This window comes from Molossus molossus, unplaced genomic scaffold, assembly GCF_014108415.1.
Source record: "Molossus molossus isolate mMolMol1 unplaced genomic scaffold, mMolMol1.p scaffold_m16_p_10, whole genome shotgun sequence".
In the NCBI taxonomy this organism is placed as follows: Eukaryota; Metazoa; Chordata; class Mammalia; order Chiroptera; family Molossidae; genus Molossus; species Molossus molossus.
In genome coordinates this window covers 51,264,027-51,282,991 of record NW_023425345.1, presented here as the reverse complement: position 1 = coordinate 51,282,991, position 18,965 = coordinate 51,264,027, and the positions used below count along the sequence as shown (strand labels likewise).

General features: G+C 39.7%; 1 protein-coding gene across 4 annotated transcripts in view; it reads left to right on the top strand.

Moving 5' to 3' along the window:
- Positions 1-18,965, top strand: part of LIMA1 (LIM domain and actin binding 1) — a 95,075-nt gene that overhangs the window by 8,672 nt on the left and 67,438 nt on the right. For 2 of the 4 annotated variants that reach the window (XM_036252919.1, XM_036252920.1), the window contains exon 1: positions 15,849-15,898. The exons of the other annotated variants lie outside the window; for them this stretch is intronic. In XM_036252919.1, the coding sequence (XP_036108812.1) occupies positions 15,880-15,898 (19 nt within the window). In that variant the 5' untranslated portion in view covers positions 15,849-15,879. Of the gene's footprint in view, positions 1-15,848; positions 15,899-18,965 lie in introns of those variants that run through there. 4 annotated transcript variants of the gene reach the window in all.

The following is an 18,965-nucleotide window of genomic DNA, read 5'->3' as shown; positions in this document are numbered from 1 at the left end:
GGTTTTGAGCAGATCTGGTGTTCCTGGTGGTCACTACTAGATTCTCAGAGATGACATTAGAGATACTTTCTCTAAAATTGCTGATTTAACAAAAATAAATTGAACTGGAAATGCAGTGTACACTAAAACTTTATTCTCTGTACTGGAGATCATTTTGTTTCCATGCCAGCCTCCTAAAAAATGAATAAGAGGTAACATTTATTTAACTTCTCTGGGTCTCAATTTCTACATCTATAAAGTGGGACCATAATATTCTGAGTGTGTTATTATGAGGATTGATAAATTTACATATGCAAAACAATTAAATTAAAACAATTAAAAATTAAAAATTTCCTATTTTTATTACCACTATCATTATTATTAAGGACTCTTTTTATTTATTTATTTATTTTTATTTTTTTTATCCTCGCCTGAGGACATTTTTCCATTTTTTGTTCAGATATAGTGGGAAGGAGAGAGAGGAAGAGAAAGAGAGAGAGAAGCATTGATGTGAAAGGGACACATCGAGTGGCTGCCTCCCACATGACCCGACCAGGGCTGGGGACAAACTACAACTGAAGTACGTGCCCTTAGTGGGAACCAAACCCAGGTCTCTCTGGACCACAGGCCGATGCTCTAACCGCTGAGCCAAACCAGCCAGGGCAAGCACTTCTTTTAGCTCTGAGTTAAAAGAAGAACATTTTAGAGGTGATAAAGCTAAGGCTTTTTTCCTAATGTTACCCAGTAAGTAAGTGGTAGGCCAAAGATGTAGACCTAAGCTGACAGGAACCTGGGCAGAGTTGGTCTAGATACGGAACATTGCCATTTCTAGTTTCAAGACACTTAGGAAGATAAGACCATCCCCAGATTCTGGGAAGATGTGGTTTGCAGTAAGTTGTTGGAGCATGGACATTAGGGTCTGTCAGACTGTTTCAAATCCTGGCTCTGCCTCTTACTAGCTATGTGAACTTGAGCAATCTATTTAACCTCTGAGCCTCAGTTTTTCCTTCTGTAAGATGAGAATAATAATATTTGTTTCATGGTATCATAGGATTAAGTGAATAAGATCAACTGGAATGAATCATCTTGCATATGACCAGTACTCAGTAACTGATCCTCAGGCTTATACTAAGGTGGCCCAAACTTTTGCCTGATTCTGACACAGTCCATCTAGATGGTGGGTGATTAGGATCTGTAAAATGTATGACTTCTCTTACGTTATTCATTCACTTGAATATCTTCTTGCACTTTTGAATCCCAAATTAGTGTTTTATATAATTGTGGTAATCTTCATATATCTTATTTAGACAGTTAAAAGAGTAACCTCCAATTACAGCCTTTAAAAAATGACTTTGGTTTAAAATTTTTAGGTTATAAAAAATCATATACTTTCTTTCTTTAAAGTAAGGTATTATCAGATCTAATCCAAGTTTAAGTCTACCTCTCTCTCAAAGCTGTTTTTACCCTGGAATCCTAGGGGACCCTTTTCAGAAAAATTAGATGTGTTTGGACTCCACACGAGATATTCAGATTCCAAAGATAATTCTGATATCCAGAGCACCCTCCTTTCACACATACCCACCCACCCCATCCCAACTAAGATTAGGCTGGCTAGTTGAGGGTAGCATAACCCCAAACAGTGATCTTAATGCCTAGATTGTCAAGTAGTGTCAGTCATGCTTCTCAGCGGGCTGTGCTCTAGTGGGAATATTAATGAGCAGTCAAGGGGTGGATGACATACTAAAGGGAACTCTACAGAAACGAGGATCTCATCTGTATAGTGAAGCAACAATTCTATTTGGAAAGAATATTAATGAGATCTGGATAGGAATCAGACACCAGGAAAGGACAGCTGCTATGAGAGGCGATTTGAATTGTACAAGGAGTTACACATGATATTCAGAAAGTCCTTGTGCAATTTTAAAAAGGAATTAAGTTGTAGAGATAATAAACTATTTATAATCAAAAAGTAAATGTATTGAGTGGCCAATATACATTTGAAAATACATTCAACCTTCCCCATGATCAAAGGAACAAAAACTAAATCATGTATTATTTTTCACACATCTAGCAGACTGGAAAAAGTAAAAATTATTAATAATGCTTAATATTGACAAGGATGCAGAGAATATGCTTTCTCATATAGCTGATGGTTCAAATATAAATTGATGCAAAAATATATATAAATTTATGAAAATTTTTTGGAGGAACATTTGGGGATGTCCATTAAAAATTTTAATGCATTGCCCTGGTCAGTTTGCTCAGTGGTTAGAGCGTCGGCCTGTGGTCCAGAGAGACCCGGGTTTGGTTCCTGCTAAGGGCGTGTACCTCGGTTGCAGTTTGTCCCCGGCCCTGGTTGGTCGTGCGGGTGGCAGCCACTCGATGTGTCCCTTTCACATCGATATTTCTCTCTCTCTCTCTCTCCCTCTCTCTCCCTCCCACTCTGTCTAAATAAAAAGTGGAAAAATGTCCTCGGGTAAGGATAAAAATATACATAAAAATTTTTTTAATGCATAGGCCTTTTGAACTACAAATGCTGCTTCTAGGAATTTATTCCACGGATGCACACCTCCAAGTAGGCAATAGTAGAAGCATATTCATTCCAGCCTTGTTCATAATAATGAAGAACCTAAAACCACCTAAATGTTCATTGACAGGGGCCTGGTTAAAGAAGTCATAGACTATTTTGGAGTGAAATAAGTGGTCCTGAAAGGTTGAGGTAGATTGGTATGTCCTGATGTGGGAAGATGTCCAAGAGGAAATAAACAATTGCTGTAAAGCACATTAACATAAAACCATTGTAATTTTCTTTTTATCCTCATCGGAGGACATTTTTGCATTTATCTTCAGATAGAGTGGGAGGGAGAGAGGTGGGAAGAGAGAGAGAGAAACATCAACAAGAGAGAGACACATTGACTGGTCACCACCCACCCAACCCCAACTGGGGCGGGGGACAAACTACAACCAAGGTACGTGCCCTTAGCGGGAACCGAACCGGGGACTCTCTGGTCTGCAAGCCGACGCTCTAACCACTGAGCCAAACCAGCCAGAGCAGTAATTTTTTTAAATGTTGTGTGTTTATATGTGATGTGTGTTAACATATCTGTGCCTGAGTTTTCTTATTTTATAAAATAAGCATCATAATAATATCTACTTCATGTGTTATTGTGAAGATAAAATGAGATAATATATGTAGGATGCTTAGAACAGTGATTGACACATAGTGCTATGTGTTTGGTATCATTATTATTATCACAAATAGGCAATATCAAGAAGCTTATATTCCAAACTGTGACAGAGGTTACCTTTGGGAAGTAAAATGGGCTTAGGGGAAGAGCAAGCAGACTTCTATTTCTTATTGTTTATGAAGAGCAGACCCATCCCTTGATCATTCACTCTGACCAAGTAAGTTAGACATTGAAGAAAATGACAGCTCTGGTTTGGAGTGCTTATTGAGACCTTTGGAGGAGGAGAGGTTCCCCAAAGGAAGGGAGGAGGGTGAAGGAAGGTGGTGGTGTGGGGAGAAAGGAGGGATGCTGATGGATTCCACCTTGGCTGCCGAAGTTCTTCTGAATCACTAACCTAATTAAGGATTAAATTTTTTTTTTTTTTTTTTTATCCTCACCCGAGGACATTTTTCCATTTTTTGCACAGACAGAGTGGGAGGGAGAGAGAGGAAGAGAGAGAGAGGGAAACATCGATGTGAAAGGGACACATCGAGTGGCTGCCACCCGCACGACCAACCAGGGCCGGGGACAAACTGCAACCGAGGTACATGCCCTTAGCGGGAACCGAACCCGGGTCTCTCCAGACCGCAGGCGGACGCTCTAACCGTTGAGCCAAACTGGCCAGGGCTAAATTTTTTTATTACACAAGAATCATATGAAAGCCCAACAATTATACCTGGACTTATCTTTTTTGCAACGTAGTAACATTTTTACTAAAAAAGTGATTTATGCTTAATTTGACTTTTGAATTAAATCTACAAAAAGTAATTGCTCAAAGGAACCAAAACAAACATTTAAAAAGAGACAGCCCTGCTGGTGTGACTCAGCAGTTGAACGTCAACCCATGCACCAAGAAGTCACCAGTTCGATTCCTGGTCAGGGCACATGCCCAGGTTGTGGGCCCAGTCCCCAGTGGGGGGCACGCAGGAGGCAGCCAATCGATGTTCTCTCTCATCCATGTTTCTATCTCTGTAAAATCAATAAAGAAAAAATATTTTTAAAAGAGACAGGTAGGCCTGGCCAGTGTGGCTTAGTTGATTGAGCATCATCCCATGGACTGAGAGGCCCTGGTTCAATTCTGAGTGAGGGCACATACCCAGTTGTGGGCTTGATCCCCAGTGGGGGGATGTGGCAGGTGGCCATTGATGTTTCTCTCTCACATCAATGTTTCTGTCTCTCTCTCTCCCCTTCTCTCACTCTAAAAAATCAATGAAAACATATTTAAAATAAAAACAAATGAAAAATAAAAAGACAGCTTTTCTAATAATTATAAAATAAAAATTTCAATGTTTTAAGTAGACCACTTGGCATAATTTTTTAAGTTTCATCCAATACTGTGGTATGTATCAGTACTTCATTTCTTTTCATGGCCAAATAATATATGAATAGACCACATTTTGTTTATTCATTCATCAGTTGATGGACATTTGGAATGTTTCTACTTTGGGACCATTGTGAATAATACTTTATGAACATTCATGTACAAGTTTTTATGTGGACATTTGTTTTCATTTCTCTTGGAGATACAACCCTCCCCACATGACCCCCCACACATATATCTAGGAGTAGAATTGCTGGGTCATATGATAATTACATGTTTAAACTTTTGAGGAAATGCCAGCTATTTTCCAAAACAATTGAATCATTTTACATTTCCATCAGCAGTGTATGAGGGTTTCAGTTTCTCTATATTTGTCCAACAATACTTTTTTTCAAACAATAACTTTTTTTTTATCCTCACCCGAGGACATTTTTGCATTTATCTTCAGATAGAGCAGGGGAGAGGGGGGAAGAGAGAGAGAGAAACATCGATATGAGAGAGAAACATCGACTGGTTGCCACCCACATGACCCCAACCAAGGTGGGGACAAACTGCAACTGAGGTACCTGCCCTTAGCGGGAACTGAACCCAGGACTCTAGTCCACAGGCTGACGTTCTAACCGCTGAGCCAAACCGGCCAGAGCCAAACAATAACTTTTAACTACATCCCACAATAAAAAATATTTTACATTCTTACCCAGTTTATACACACACAGATAAACAAAAGCTTTATAAAAGAATACCTATACTATGTGATGCACTCTGCCATTTTCTATTTTCATGTATTCTTTTTCATCAACACAAATAAACATGCTGATTCTGTCCCACTAAACTGATTTCATAACTCACTAATTTTGTGACCTGCAGTTATAAAAACTCTAGTCTATTTTACCACCTTAATTTTATGCAAGAGGAAATTAAAGCCCTGAGAGATGACTTACTTAGCAGTATATTATATTGCTAGTTAGTGGCAGAAAAAAAAATTAGAGCCCAAGCCTGTTGACTTCCTGCTTTAACTTTGACATCTCAATAAATTATAGTTGCTCTCATATTCAGTAGATTAAAAATAAATTGGGATTTATATTCAGATACCATGTTTTTGACCTTGTAGATTTTTCTCAAGCAGCATTTTAAATTCAGCAACAAACCAGACTAGGGAAAACAAAGAATAAAAATAACTCTTCTTTTTTTTTTTCCTTTGAGAGAAAGAGACAGAGAGACAGAAACATCAATGTGAGCCCTGGCCGGTTTGGCTCAGCAGTTAGAGCGTTGACCTGCGGTCCTGAGAGACCCGGGTTCGGTTCCCGCTAAGGGCGCATACCTCGGTTGCAGTTTGTCCCCGGCCCTGGTCGGTCTTGCAGGTGGCAGCCACTCGATGTGTTCCTTTCGCGTCGATGTTTCTCTCTGTCTTTCTGTTCCTCTCTCTCCCTCCCACTCAACCTGAACAAGAAAATGGGAAAATGTCCTCGGGTGAGGATAAAAAAAAAAAAAAAAGAAACATCAATGTGAGAGAGACACATTGATTGATTGCCTTCCAGACGACCCCATCTGGGGCCAGGGATTGAACCTGCAACTGAGGTTCATGCCTTTGATCGGGAATTGAACCCACGACTCTTCAGTCTGAGGGCTGACGTGCTAATCACTGAGCCAAACCAGCCAGGGCAAGAACTCTTTTTTTTATTATTTTATTTTTTTTTTTTATTTTTTATTTTTTTAATCCTCACCCGAGGATATTTTTCCATTTTTTGTACAGATAGAGTGGGAGGGAGAGAGAGAGAGAAACATCGACGTGAAGGGACACATCGAGTGGCTGCCACCCGCACGACCAACCAGGGCCGGGGACAAACTGCAACCGAAGTACGTGCCCTTAGCGGGAACCGAACCCGGGTCTCTCCGGACCGCAGGCCGATGCTCTAACCGCTGAGCCAAACCAGCCAGGGCAAGAACTCTTTTTTTTATTATTTTATTTTTATTGTTTTTGTTAAAAGTATTACACATGTCCCCCATTTTCCCTCCCATTGACCCCATCTACACCACTCCCCCCATCCAAGTCCTTCATCACACTATTGTCTATGTCCATGGGTTATACATATAAGCATATACATTCTTTGGTTAATCTCTTCCTGTCCCTTTTCTCTGAGGTTCGTCAGTCTGTTCTATGCTTCCATGTCATTGGATCTGTTTTGTTTATCAGTTTATTATGTTCATTAGATTCCACATATAAGTGAGATCATGTGATACTTCTCTTTCTCTGACTGGCTTATTTCATTTAGCATAATACTCTCCAGGTCCCTCCATGCTGTCTCAAAGGATAAGAGCTCCTTTTTCACAGCTGCGTAGTATTCCATTATGTAAATGTACCACAGCTTTTTTATCCACTCATCTACTGATGGGTACTTGGGCTGTTTCTAGATCTTAGCTATTGTAAATAGTGCTGCTATGAACATAAGGGTGAATATATTACCATGAGTCATTTCAATACATATAGGTCTTAAAATCTTTTATTTCAGCCCTGACCAGTGTGGCTCAGTTGGTTGAGCTTTGTCCCGTGCACCAAAAAGTCACCAGTTCGATTCCTGGTCAGGGTACATGCTGGAAGTGCAGGCTCACTCCCCACTGGGAGCCTCACAGGAGGCAACCCATGCATGTTTCACTCTCTCCCTCTCCCTCTCCCTTTCTCTCTCAAAAAACAATTGGAAAAAAAATATTTTATTTCAGTGTTTTTCAATGTGTGACGGGTATGCCTACAACACTACAATCACTTTAAGGTTCTTTTTAAAGTGTGGTCTTCCTAGGCCCTATTCCAGACCTAATGAATCAGAATTGTGGGGTGGGACCTAGAAATCAGTATTTTAAATTTCCTAGGTGATTCTTATATACACTCAAGGTTGTGACCTACTGAATTAAGCCCCCCCCCTTTTATGTCTTATATTAGCTCCCTTTTGGGTTCTAGAATTATTATTTGGCTTTGTTACTCAAAAAGCCAAATAGTTATTTGAAGGCATTAGCACTTGTAAGAAAATACCTGAATTATTCCAACAAAGGGAATTAACTAAAGTAATCTTTTTAAATCTGTATTGATAGGGTTCAGTTTTATTCTAGAGTTTAGCATTAGAGTTCATTTTTTGAAGGCAATATCCACTGCTTTCTTATAATTTGGTATGATTTTTCTTCGAATAAACAAACATAATTCACTGTTTTGTTTCATTTTCTTTTTTTTTTTATCCTCACCTGAGGACATTTTTCCATTTTTTGTTCAGATAGAGCGGGAGGGAGAGAGAGGAAGGGAGAGAGAGAGAAACATCGATGTGAAGGGACACATAGAGTGGCTGCCACCCGCACGACCAACCAGGGCCGGGGACCAACTGCAACCGAGGTATGTGCCCTTAGCGGGAACTGAACCCGGGTCTCTCTGTACCGCAGGCCGACGCTCCAACCGCTGAGCCAAACTGGCCAGGGCTTGTTTCATTTTCTTTTCCCTCAAAGCACTAGTCTGTAAAAATAGCTGAATCCAACAAATAATTTCAGATACCTGGTATGCCTCCCATTATTTAACAAATTCTTGAGTGTCCATCATGTGCCAGGCACTGAAAGTTAAAATACAGTGTAATTTAAAAAATACAATGTGGCCCTGACCAGAGTGGCTCAGCTGGTTGAGCATCACTCTGTGCACAAAAAGGTTGCTGATTTGGTTCCTGGTCAGGACAACAACTTGAGTTGTGGGTTTGATCTCCAGTTGGGATGTGTATGGAAGGCAACAAATTAATGTCTCTCTCTCACCTCTCTCTCTCTCTCTCTCTCTCTCTGTCTATGTCTATGTCTATGTCTATGTCTATGTCTATGTCTATGTCTATGTCTATGTCTATGTCTATGTCTACCTCTTCTCTCTGAGTATGTCCTCAGGTGAAGATTAAAAACAAACAAACAGCCCTGGCTGGTTTGGCTCAGCAGTTAGAGGGTCGGCCTGTGGTCCAGAGAGGCCAGGGTTTGGTTCCCGCTAAGGGCATGTACCTTGGTTGCAGTTTGTCCCTGGCCCTGGTTGGGTCGTGCAGGAGGGAACCACTCGATGTGTCCCTTTCACGTCGATGTTTCTCTCTCTCTCTCTCTTCCTCTCTTTTCCTCCCACTCTGTCTGAACAAAAAATGGAAAACAAACAAACAAACAATGTGATCAGTATTGGGGGTAGATCTAGTACTATAGGAACTTAAGACAGACCTCCTAGAGGAGGCTTGGGAGGTTAGGGAGAGTATCTGGGGGGAATGGTCATCTAAGCGGAGATCTGTAGCATAAGGCCACAGAGGAGCATGTACAGAGAAAGGCCAGAGATCAAGAGAGACAAGTTGGGCTTGCCTAAAGATGTGAGATAAAGTTTATACAAAGTTCACATGTCAAAGAAAATAAAGGAGTTGTATGAAATAATACTTATTGATTAATAATGATGATAATATTAAAGTTTCATTGAGCATTTATTAGGTGCTAGGTAGGGTAATACATACTTGGCGTTTAGAAACTTGTTTTAATTCTCAAAACAATGCTATGAAGTACATTCTTTTCCCCAAATTTAGAGATGAGGAAACAGTGATAGTATAACAACTTGCCCAGCATCACACAACTAATGAGTGGTGTGAAATTTGAACAGCTATATCTAAACTCCTTGCCCTGGCCGGTTTGGCTCAGTGGTTGTAGTGTCGGTCTGCAGACCAGAGAGTCCTGGGTTTGGCTCCCACTAGGGCCACGTACCAAAAAAAAAAAACAACTCCTTGACCTATGCTCTTAGCCTCTATGCAATTCTCTCTGCACTGTGTCATGTGGTAGACATTTTATATAGAAATTTTGATAAGCCAGTGTAAGATATTTCTCAAGAAAGTTAATACATTGCCTATGGTCAGCATAATAGAAAGAGGCAGAGTGAGAACCTGTAAGTCCTCTTTTTAACTTTAGACCTTGTACACATTTTGTTACATCATATTATTTTTCATGTTACATTATTTTGTTTGATATAAGCAAAAATTCATATGATAGCTCATCTTTTGAGAAAAATTATTTGTGGTTAAATAAACTTACTAAGGGGTAGAAGTAAAGGAGGATGATACATGTGATTTGGGTTGTGTTATGTTGTGTATTTATGAGACATGAAACTATTTAGCATGCAGTGGCAATTCTAGGACTGAAAGTCAGAAAGGTTAGGACTTATGTTACAACGGTGAGAAACATCTGGTATAAGTGACTTTGATGACTTGAGAATGGCTGAGCTCACCCAGAGAAAGGAGAGAAGCTGACCCTTGACTAATGCCTAGGAACTGAGGTGAACCGAGTGGGAGAGAAGGGATTCAATGAGAAAGTTGAGAACTGTTTGAAAGATAGAAAGGGAATCAGGAGAGTTCCATTTAAGAAAAAAACAAAAACAAGGGAAGCCCAGGCTGGTGTGGCTCAGTTGGTTAAGCATTTTCCTGAAAGGTCACCAGTTCGATTTCTGGTCAGGGCACATGCCCAGGTTGCAGGCTCAATCCCCAGTAGGAGTGCATGCAGGAGACAACTGATTTATGTTTCTCACACCAGTTTCCCTCTCCCTCTTCCTTTTTCTCTCTCTAAAAATCAATAAAAATATTTTAAAGAGAAGAAAAAACATGGGAAAATACAATTTCAAAAATGAGGGACTAATTAACAATTCAAATGGCTACAGAAAATGATAAAAACTGAGATCTAGTCCTTATATTCGACAGTAAGAGATCTTCAGGAGAATGATTTCAGTAGGATGGTAGGAGTAGAAGCCAGACCCACGTGGGCAGAGGGATGAATGGAAGATGAGGAAGTGGAAACAGAGAGTATCTGGAGACTAAGGTTTGGCTGTGTAGGTAGGAGCAAGGTGCGGAGGTAGTTTGAGGGAGGAAAAGCTTAAGAGAAAAAATGGTTATTTATTTAATCCATATATACAAATTTAAAATATATATATACACACATATAAGAAATGTGAGCATGTTTTTAGGGCAAAGTGAGAGATGGAGGTAAATTGAGGTTCTGGGAAGATAGAAGGGATAGATCAGGAGGGGCTCTGATGAATTGTCACACACTTATTTTTCTCCTGATATAGGCAAGGTGGGGGGTAAAGATGATACTATCTGAGGGAACTTTTTTCATCTTTTGTCTTTGCAGAGTGTGAATCACTATGGGTAAATGCTTGTAAATGCCAAGTGAAAGCAGCTCAGATTCTTTGTTGAGCAATTTCCGAAGTGAAATCGCTTCTCATGATATAACCTCTTTTTCATTACTCTTGCTCTAAATCTTAGTGTTTTTTACAAACAAAATATCATTAAAATGAGATAAAAAGAGAAAAAATGTAATTAAAGTGAATCTGTCTTGATGCAAATATCTACGTCCTTGTTGACCCCTGGGAAGTTGGTCATTGTTATACTTTTCCTATTGTCTGGGATACATGTTTTTACCGAGGCCTGGCTAAAGGTCTTCCAAGAACAGTAGTAATGATTACTCTATCAAGCCTACAGACTTGTGTGACACCATGTTGCTGAATAGTAGAGTAGTGAGCCTTTCATGTATATAGTATGTCAAGTTTTTTAGTGGTTCTATTTTTTTTTTTTTTTATGTCACTTGAGTTTATCTCAGAGTTTAAATAAATTAAAATTACTAATCCACAGTTCTAAAAAAAAACGATATGTACTTTCTTGACAACTAGTTTTGGACTGTGTAATAAGCAATGTGCATTCTTCTGTTTTTGTATTGATAGTGTTTTGGATAAAATGTAAACCTTCATGCAATTTTATTCAAGACAAATTTATAAAGTTTCTTCTATTTAGAAAGCAATATACTAGATACTAGAAGGGCAAGAGGCAAAGTAGATCTGTCCCTTGACCACAAGAATCTTTTTATCAAGTAGGATTGATAAAATTCTAAGGCAGAGGAATTGACCTATGCTGATTGGGAATAGGGCGAGGACAGTTCAGGAAAGGGTTCTTTGAGGAGATAGTCTCTCACTTGAGTCTGAAAGGTAAGTAGATTGAGGAAAGGATAGCATTCCAGGTGTAATGAAAAAAAAATACAATGATCAAGGGAGTAGATAATGGTAATGGCATAATTTTGGAGATTCTAGATTTCTTTTCACGTCAAAATTCTATGGAGTTAGAATTCTCATTATCAGAGAAAGAAATTACAAATGAATAAAAGGGGATATGTACTAGAATGAATCTTGTAATGCTATATTGGAGTCAGAAATATCACTATGAATTTATAGTTTAAGACATATATACATATGGATAGGTATAGAGATAAATATAGAACTGTAGATATGTATATATACATGGGTTAATATACTTATATAATTCTATCCCCTATGAGAGCCTAGAAGCAGTGACATATCAGTAGTAATGAGCACACCAGTGGCCAGATCTTGGTTTCTCCAATAAAAAGAACCATGGTACCTTGGAGAAGTGGTTGATTCTAGGGCTGGGGCAGGGCAAGGATAAGTCTGAAACATCTTATAGTGCTAGAAGGTGAGGAAATGCTGAAACAAAGATATGGTGGTATGTTGAAAGGACACCAGAGCCAAGCTGAAAGAGCTCCAAATGACCAAAGCTGGAACAATTTGAACAACAAAATAAAATAACAGGGAATAAAGTCTGTAGTATAGTTAATAGTATTGTACCAATGTTTATTTCTTATTTTTGATAATTGTATTGCAGTAATGTAAGATAAAACTAGGTGAACGTATATGGGAACTTTTGTACTATCTTTGCAACTCTGTGAAAATCTAAAATTATTTCAAAATAAAAGGTTAAAAAAAGCTATTAACGCCCTGGCCGGTTTGGCTCAGCGGTTGGAGCACAGGCCTGCGGTACAGAGAGACCCGGGTTCGGTTCCCGCTAAGGGCACGTACCTTGGTTGCGGTTTGTCCCCGGCCCTGGTTGGTCGTGCAGGTGGCAGCCACTCGATGTGTCCCTTCACATCGATGTTTCTCTCTCTCTCTCTTCCTCTCTCACCCTCCCGCTCTATCTGAACAAAAAATGGAAAAATGTCCTCGGGTGAGGATAAAAAAAAAAAAGCTATTAACTTCCAAAAAATTTTTCAAGTATGTGAATTCAGTCACTACTTTTTATGCAAAAATACACCCTTAGAAATAAATGTAGTTTATATTTCAAAAAAAATTATGTGGGCACATATTTCACATTGCTTTTGTTTAAAATTTTCCTTTGTACCTTAAAGTTTTTTAGGGTATTTTTTTCTTTTAATTAGTTGCTCCCTTTTATCTGTTGACATCTAAATTAGAAAGAGTTCTTGGTTTAAAAAAAACCCTACAACTTTAAAACTCTACAATCTATTTCTAAAAAAATAACATTTTCTCTGAACAAGTGAATTTGTTGTACAGTTGACCCTTGACCACCACAGGTAGGGGGGAGGGGAACTGACCCCTGTGTAGTCAAAAATCTGTGTGTAACTTTAGACTCTCTCCAAACTTGACTACTGTTAACCTGAAGCTTTTTCAATAACATAAACTGTCAATTAATACATATTTAGTGTGTTATATGTGTTATATACTATATTCTTACAATACAATAAACTAGAGAAAAAATGTTACTAAGAACATCACAAGGCCTTGGCCAGTGGGGATCAGTAGTTAGAGCGTCAGCACCCCCACACCAAAGAGTCGAGTGTTCAATTCCCAGTCAAGGGCAGGTTCAATCCCTGGCCCAGTCAGGGCTCATGTGGGATATGTCTCTCTCACATTGATGTTTCTCTCTCTCTCTCTCTGCCCCCCCCTTCCCTCCCCTTCCTTCTGATCTCTCTAAAAACCAATGGAAAAAAATATCCTTGAGTGAGGATTAACAGCAACAACAAAGACATGATAAGGAAGAGAAAATATGTTAATGAAAATGGAGCTGCACAGTTTCAAACCCATATTGTTCAAAGGTCATCTGTACTTTGTTCTCATTAATTTTTCGAGGCTATATTCAGGCAATTATGCCTCTTGCACAAGTAGCCATTTCAGGAGCAAAAGAAGAGAGAGAGAGAGAGAGAGAGAGAGAGAGAGAGAGAGAGAACTTAGATTGGGGATTCAGGAATTTATTAGTGGCAACTCATTTGCTTTTGTCCCAGCCTGGTTTCTGGGAACCAATTCATTTGCTTAGGTAAGTCTATATTAGAGTAGGTTTACTGCAGCAGCTAGAGAAGGTAAGTCTATATTAGAGTAGGTTTACAATAGGTTTCCTGGAGCAGCTAAAGACCTCACCCTAAGCAATAGCTTGAGGAAACCGATACCTGGAGCCAAATATCCCAGTGAGTCATTGCCCAACCCTTAAACTTTCAAGGACCTTTGTTCAGAGATCTTTATTTTCAGGCTACAGCTCACCCATAGGATGCTTAGCTGTTCCACCTCAACCTACCTGGTATGATAAAAAAGAACTTGAACTGGGAATTACAACTCTGGCTCTCATACTAACTAGCTGGTGAGTTTGGAAAATTATTGGACCTTTATGTGGCCTTACTGTAAAAAAAGAGGATTTGATTACTTGATTTCTAAGCTGCTCTCTTGTAAAAATCTGCAATATGTATCTAAAGCTGAAGACATCTTCCTTCTTAGCAAATGATTCCCCTTTCTATGTATCCCTTTTTATTTGGTACAATATTGTCCTTACAGTCTCTGAGGCTAAAAATCTTAGAGTTACTTTTGTTATATAGATTTCCTTTAACTCTTACACACAACTGTCAACCATTCCAGCAGTTCTTCCTTCACAGTTGAAGTGGTAGTAGAATGCTTATTACCTAAGAGGTTGGAGTTGGAGTCTTGTTGACATAAGAAATGCCCAAACCTGCACAGAATTTTTATGAGTTTATTTGAGCCAAACTGATGACAGTTCCAGGAAGCAAGATCTCAAATGCTTTGGAAAAGAACAGTTTTGCACTTTTTTAAATGCATTTGAAATTACGGAGAGAACATAAGAAAGATTACATGAAGGTGGGAGAAAGCAAGGTGGGGATTGGATTGCAGGACAGTTAAGATTCTTTGCTCTCCTTAGGGTGGTTACGCTTTGGAGGGGTATTACTTCTGGCATTTTAAAAGGGTGTTAACCTAGATGCATAAGAACAATGAACAGAGTTTGCTTAAAAATCTTCCACTAAGGAAGTTATAGGCCTGGGGTATAATTACCCACCATGACCTGCCCAGTTAGGAATTTATGATCAGATCATCCTGTGAAGAACTCCTTTTTTGTTCACAATCTGAAACACTGGATTCTTCCTGGGATATATATTAGCTATGTGACCTTCGGCAACTTATTCAACCTCAGTGAACCACATTATAAAAAATGGAAATAGCCCTGGCTGGTTTGGCTCAGCGGTTAGAGCGTCGGCCTGCGGTCCGGAGAGACCCGGGTTCGGTTCCCGCTAAGGGCGCGTACCTCGGTTGCAGTTTGTCCCCGGCCCTGGTTGGTCGTGTGGGTGGCAGCCACTCGATGTGTCCCTTTCATATTGATGTCTCTCTCTCTCTCTCTGTTCCTCTCTCTCCCTCCCACTCTACCTGAACAAAAAATGGAAAAATGTCCTCGGGTGAGGAAAAAAAAAAAATTGGAAATAATACTCTAGTGTTGTATAAGGATTAATTGAGTTAGTAAGTGCCCAATAAGTGATAGCTGCTGTTACTATTTTTTTTCAATCCTCACCTGAGGACATTTTTTCCTTTTTTTTTTTGTTTTGTTCAGATAGAGTGGGGGGGGGGGAGAAACATCCATGTGAAAGGGACACATCGAGTGGCTGCCACCCACACGATCCAACCAGGGCTGGGGACAAACTGCAACCGAGGTATGTGCCCTTAGCGGAAACTGAACCCATGTCTCTCTGGACCCCAGGCTGATGCTCTAACTGCTGAGCCAAACTGGCCAGGGGTGCTGTTATTATTTGTATATGGCAGTACAGTGGATTAGATCTTAAAGTCACAGGGCCTCTGGAAAAAATATTCAAGGACATTGTAGCAGCCCAGATTGAATACCACCTCTGAGTGGGTCTTTCCAGGTGTTGGTACATGCCTTTTTCATTCTTTTTTTTTTTTTTTTTATCCTCACCTGAGGACATTTTTCCACCTTTTGTACAGATAGAGTGGGAGGGAGAGAGAGGAAGAGAGAGAGAGAAACATCGATGTGAAAGGGACACATCGAGTGGCTGCCACCCACACGACCAACCAGGGCCGGGGACAAACTGCAACCGAGGTACATGCCCCCAGTGGGAACCGAACCCGGGTCTCTCCAGACCGCAGGCCAACGCTCTAACCGCTGAGCCAAACTGACCAGGGCGCCTTTTTCATTCTTTACAGGATTTCTAGAATTAAGGAAATTGTTCTGAAGTCTGAAAATGGGAACCTCATTTAAAAGTAAGTGGGAGAGCCCTGGCCGGTTTGGCTCAGCGGTTAGAGTGTCGACCTGCGGTCCGGAGAGACCCGGGTTCGGTTCCCGCTAAGGGCACGTACCTTGGTTGCAGTTTGTCCCCGGCCCTGGTTGGTCGTGCGGGTGGCAGCCACTCGATGTGTCCCTTCACATCGATGTTTCTCTCTCTCTCTCCCTCCCACTCTATCTGTACAAAAAAAAAGGAAAAAATATCCTCGGGTGAGGATAAAAAAAAAAAAAAAAAAAAAAAAAAAAAAAAAAAGTAAGTGGGAGAGGGGTAGAGATACCACATCTTTCTTCAATGTAAATCCATAAAAGCTGAGATAGTCACAATGGAGAGTATTTCAAGTGAGCCTAAGGTAACTTTAAGTATCTCTTATAGAACAAATGATTATCTCTGATGCTTATAATTCTGGGAAGATACTTTCTACTACACTCTTACTGAAAGATAATTTATATGAGTTTGCAGCTAGGGCATTCAGAGATTTTGCTACACGATTTTCTACCTTGGCTAAAAGGTAGTTTTTTGTTGTTGTTTTTTTAATCCTCACCCAAGAATATTTTTTCATTGATTTTCATATAGAGTGGAAGGGATGAGGGGGTGAGGGGAGAGAGAGAGAGAAAGAAAAACATCAATGTGAGAGAGACACATCAATTGGTAGCCTCCTACACGACACTGACCAAGGGCCCAGGGATCGAACTGCAATTGGGGTACGTGTCCTTGACCAGAATCGAACTTGCGACTCTTTGGTCCACAGGCTGATGCTCTAACCCCTGAGCAAAACCAGCCAGGGCGGATTTCATCATGATTCATTACTTGTAGTGGAAAGAAAATTGACATTGTTATCAAACAGAATATGGGTTTGAATCCCAGACCTGCTACTTTGCTAAGTAATCATTGTAAAGTTATTTAAATCTCTGAATCTCATTTTATTCATCATATATATAAAATAATAAAATCAATCTGGTAAATTGGTTCTGAGGATTGAGATATGTATTTCCCATAAACATTTAAAATGTTTATTTTCTTCCAAGAGTCTGATTTTTAACCTCAGCTTTAATTTTTAGCTTCCTGTTGTGTATTGCTACTATTTTTTATTACTGACGTGTGTAAAGCAAAACTCATCATTCTCCCTCTTCTTCCTATATTTACTCTCTCTGTTATTGGCATCAACATTCAACATTATTCAAGTTTGATGATGCCAGCTTTGATCCCTTCTCTTATCCTAAGTCCATTTTATTCTAAGAACTGTCAATTCTCCCTTTCCACCTATTCTAATTTAAACCTTGATTACCCCTCACAGTTTTAGCATCTTCTTGACTAGTAATTTTAACTCCAGTCTTTTCTCCTCTTCTCAAGTTATACACTGTTGTAGAATAATCTTTTAAAACATGGCTCTTGCTCAGCTGGTGTGGCTCAGTGGTTGAGCATTGACCCAAGAGGTCACCAGTTTGATTCCCAGTCAGGGCACTTGCCCAGGTTGTGGGCCTGATCCCCAGTGGGGGGCAAGCAGGAGGCAGCCAATCGGTGTTCTCTCATTGATGTTTCAATCTCTTTCTCTCCCTCTCCCTTCCTCTCTCTCTAAAAATCAATAAAGAAAAAAATTAGAAAATATAGCTCTTGCCCTGGCTAGGTGGCTGAGTAGTTTGGACCATCATCCGTGCAACAAAAGACTGCAGGTTTAATTCCCAGTTAGGGCACATACCTAGGTTGTGGGTTCGATCCGTGGTAGGGGCTCATGTGGGAGGCAACCAATCGAGATTTCTCTCTCACATTGATGTTTCTCTCTCTCTCTTCCTTCCTCTCACTCTAAATTCAATAAAAAAACATATCCTCAGGTGAGGATTAAAAAATAAAATAACAACAGCAACAAAAAAACATGGCTCTTTTTATGTTACTTGCTTTTTCAAAAATTTTCGTTGTTCTACCATAGAGACTGTGAGGAATTCACTACAGAGTTCTTTTCTTACAAACACACATTATGAGGCTCAGGAAATTATTTCTTTTATTTTCCATAATGGTCACAGGTGCAAGGAGTGGCACCTTAAGGTTACTAGACCTCACAGTTCACTCACAGGCTAGTTCTCTCCATTTTTGAAATATGACCCAAACTCTTCAGCATGGCTCTTCCCATTCTACCTTTCCATAGCTCACCTTCAACTTCTCTTGCACCTAGAGTCTAACTCCATTGAAGTCTCCTGTGCTATTTCAACTCCCTAATAGTGTAATGCTATTCCTCCCGCCCTCACTTGTTGAGATTCTTCTGTTCCTAAATCCCAAGTCAGTCTTCTTTTCCTACCGACCAAGCCAGAAAATCAGGTCCTATACTCCAAACCATGCATTGCCTCTAACCACATTCTGCCTTGTGCTATAATTATTCGTGCACGTGTAGAAAGCCCTATAGACTATGCACACTGTTTGAGTAGGGCCCTCTCCCTATATCTTGTAGTAAGTGTTTACTCAGTAACCTGATACCAGGTGATTCTTTCTTTTATCTGTTTCATAGAGTGCTAATCACATTGCTAAGAAATAACAGTATGCTTCTGTGAAGAGAAGGGTGGTCAGGAGGGAGGGATGAGATAAACCAAAGAACTTATATGCATGTATGTGTAACCAATGGACATACGTAGACAACAATGCTAGGGGTCGGATCAGTAGGAGGATGTGTAGGAGGAAAAAAGGAGAAACATCTGTAACAAAAATAAATTAATAAAAATTGCAAAAATAAAAATAAATAAATAAACATTAAAAAGAGAGAGAGAGAGAGAAGCATGTTCAGGGTGTGAGCCAACTCATTCCTCGAGTGTAAAGTGTACTAACCCCAGCTTTGTACCAAAATAGATGTTCTGACTCTTAACTTTCTGAACAAGAGTAATCAAAACTATGGAATTAGACCTGGGAATTAAACTCCTTTTGTTAATCATATTCAGTCCCTCAATTTATGTTTTTCCTTTTTTACAAATATGAGAACATATCTTTTGTATGTTTTATTTTCTTTGATTCAGAATTGATCACTGTAGAAGAACTGACAACATTTATACCCACACCTATAC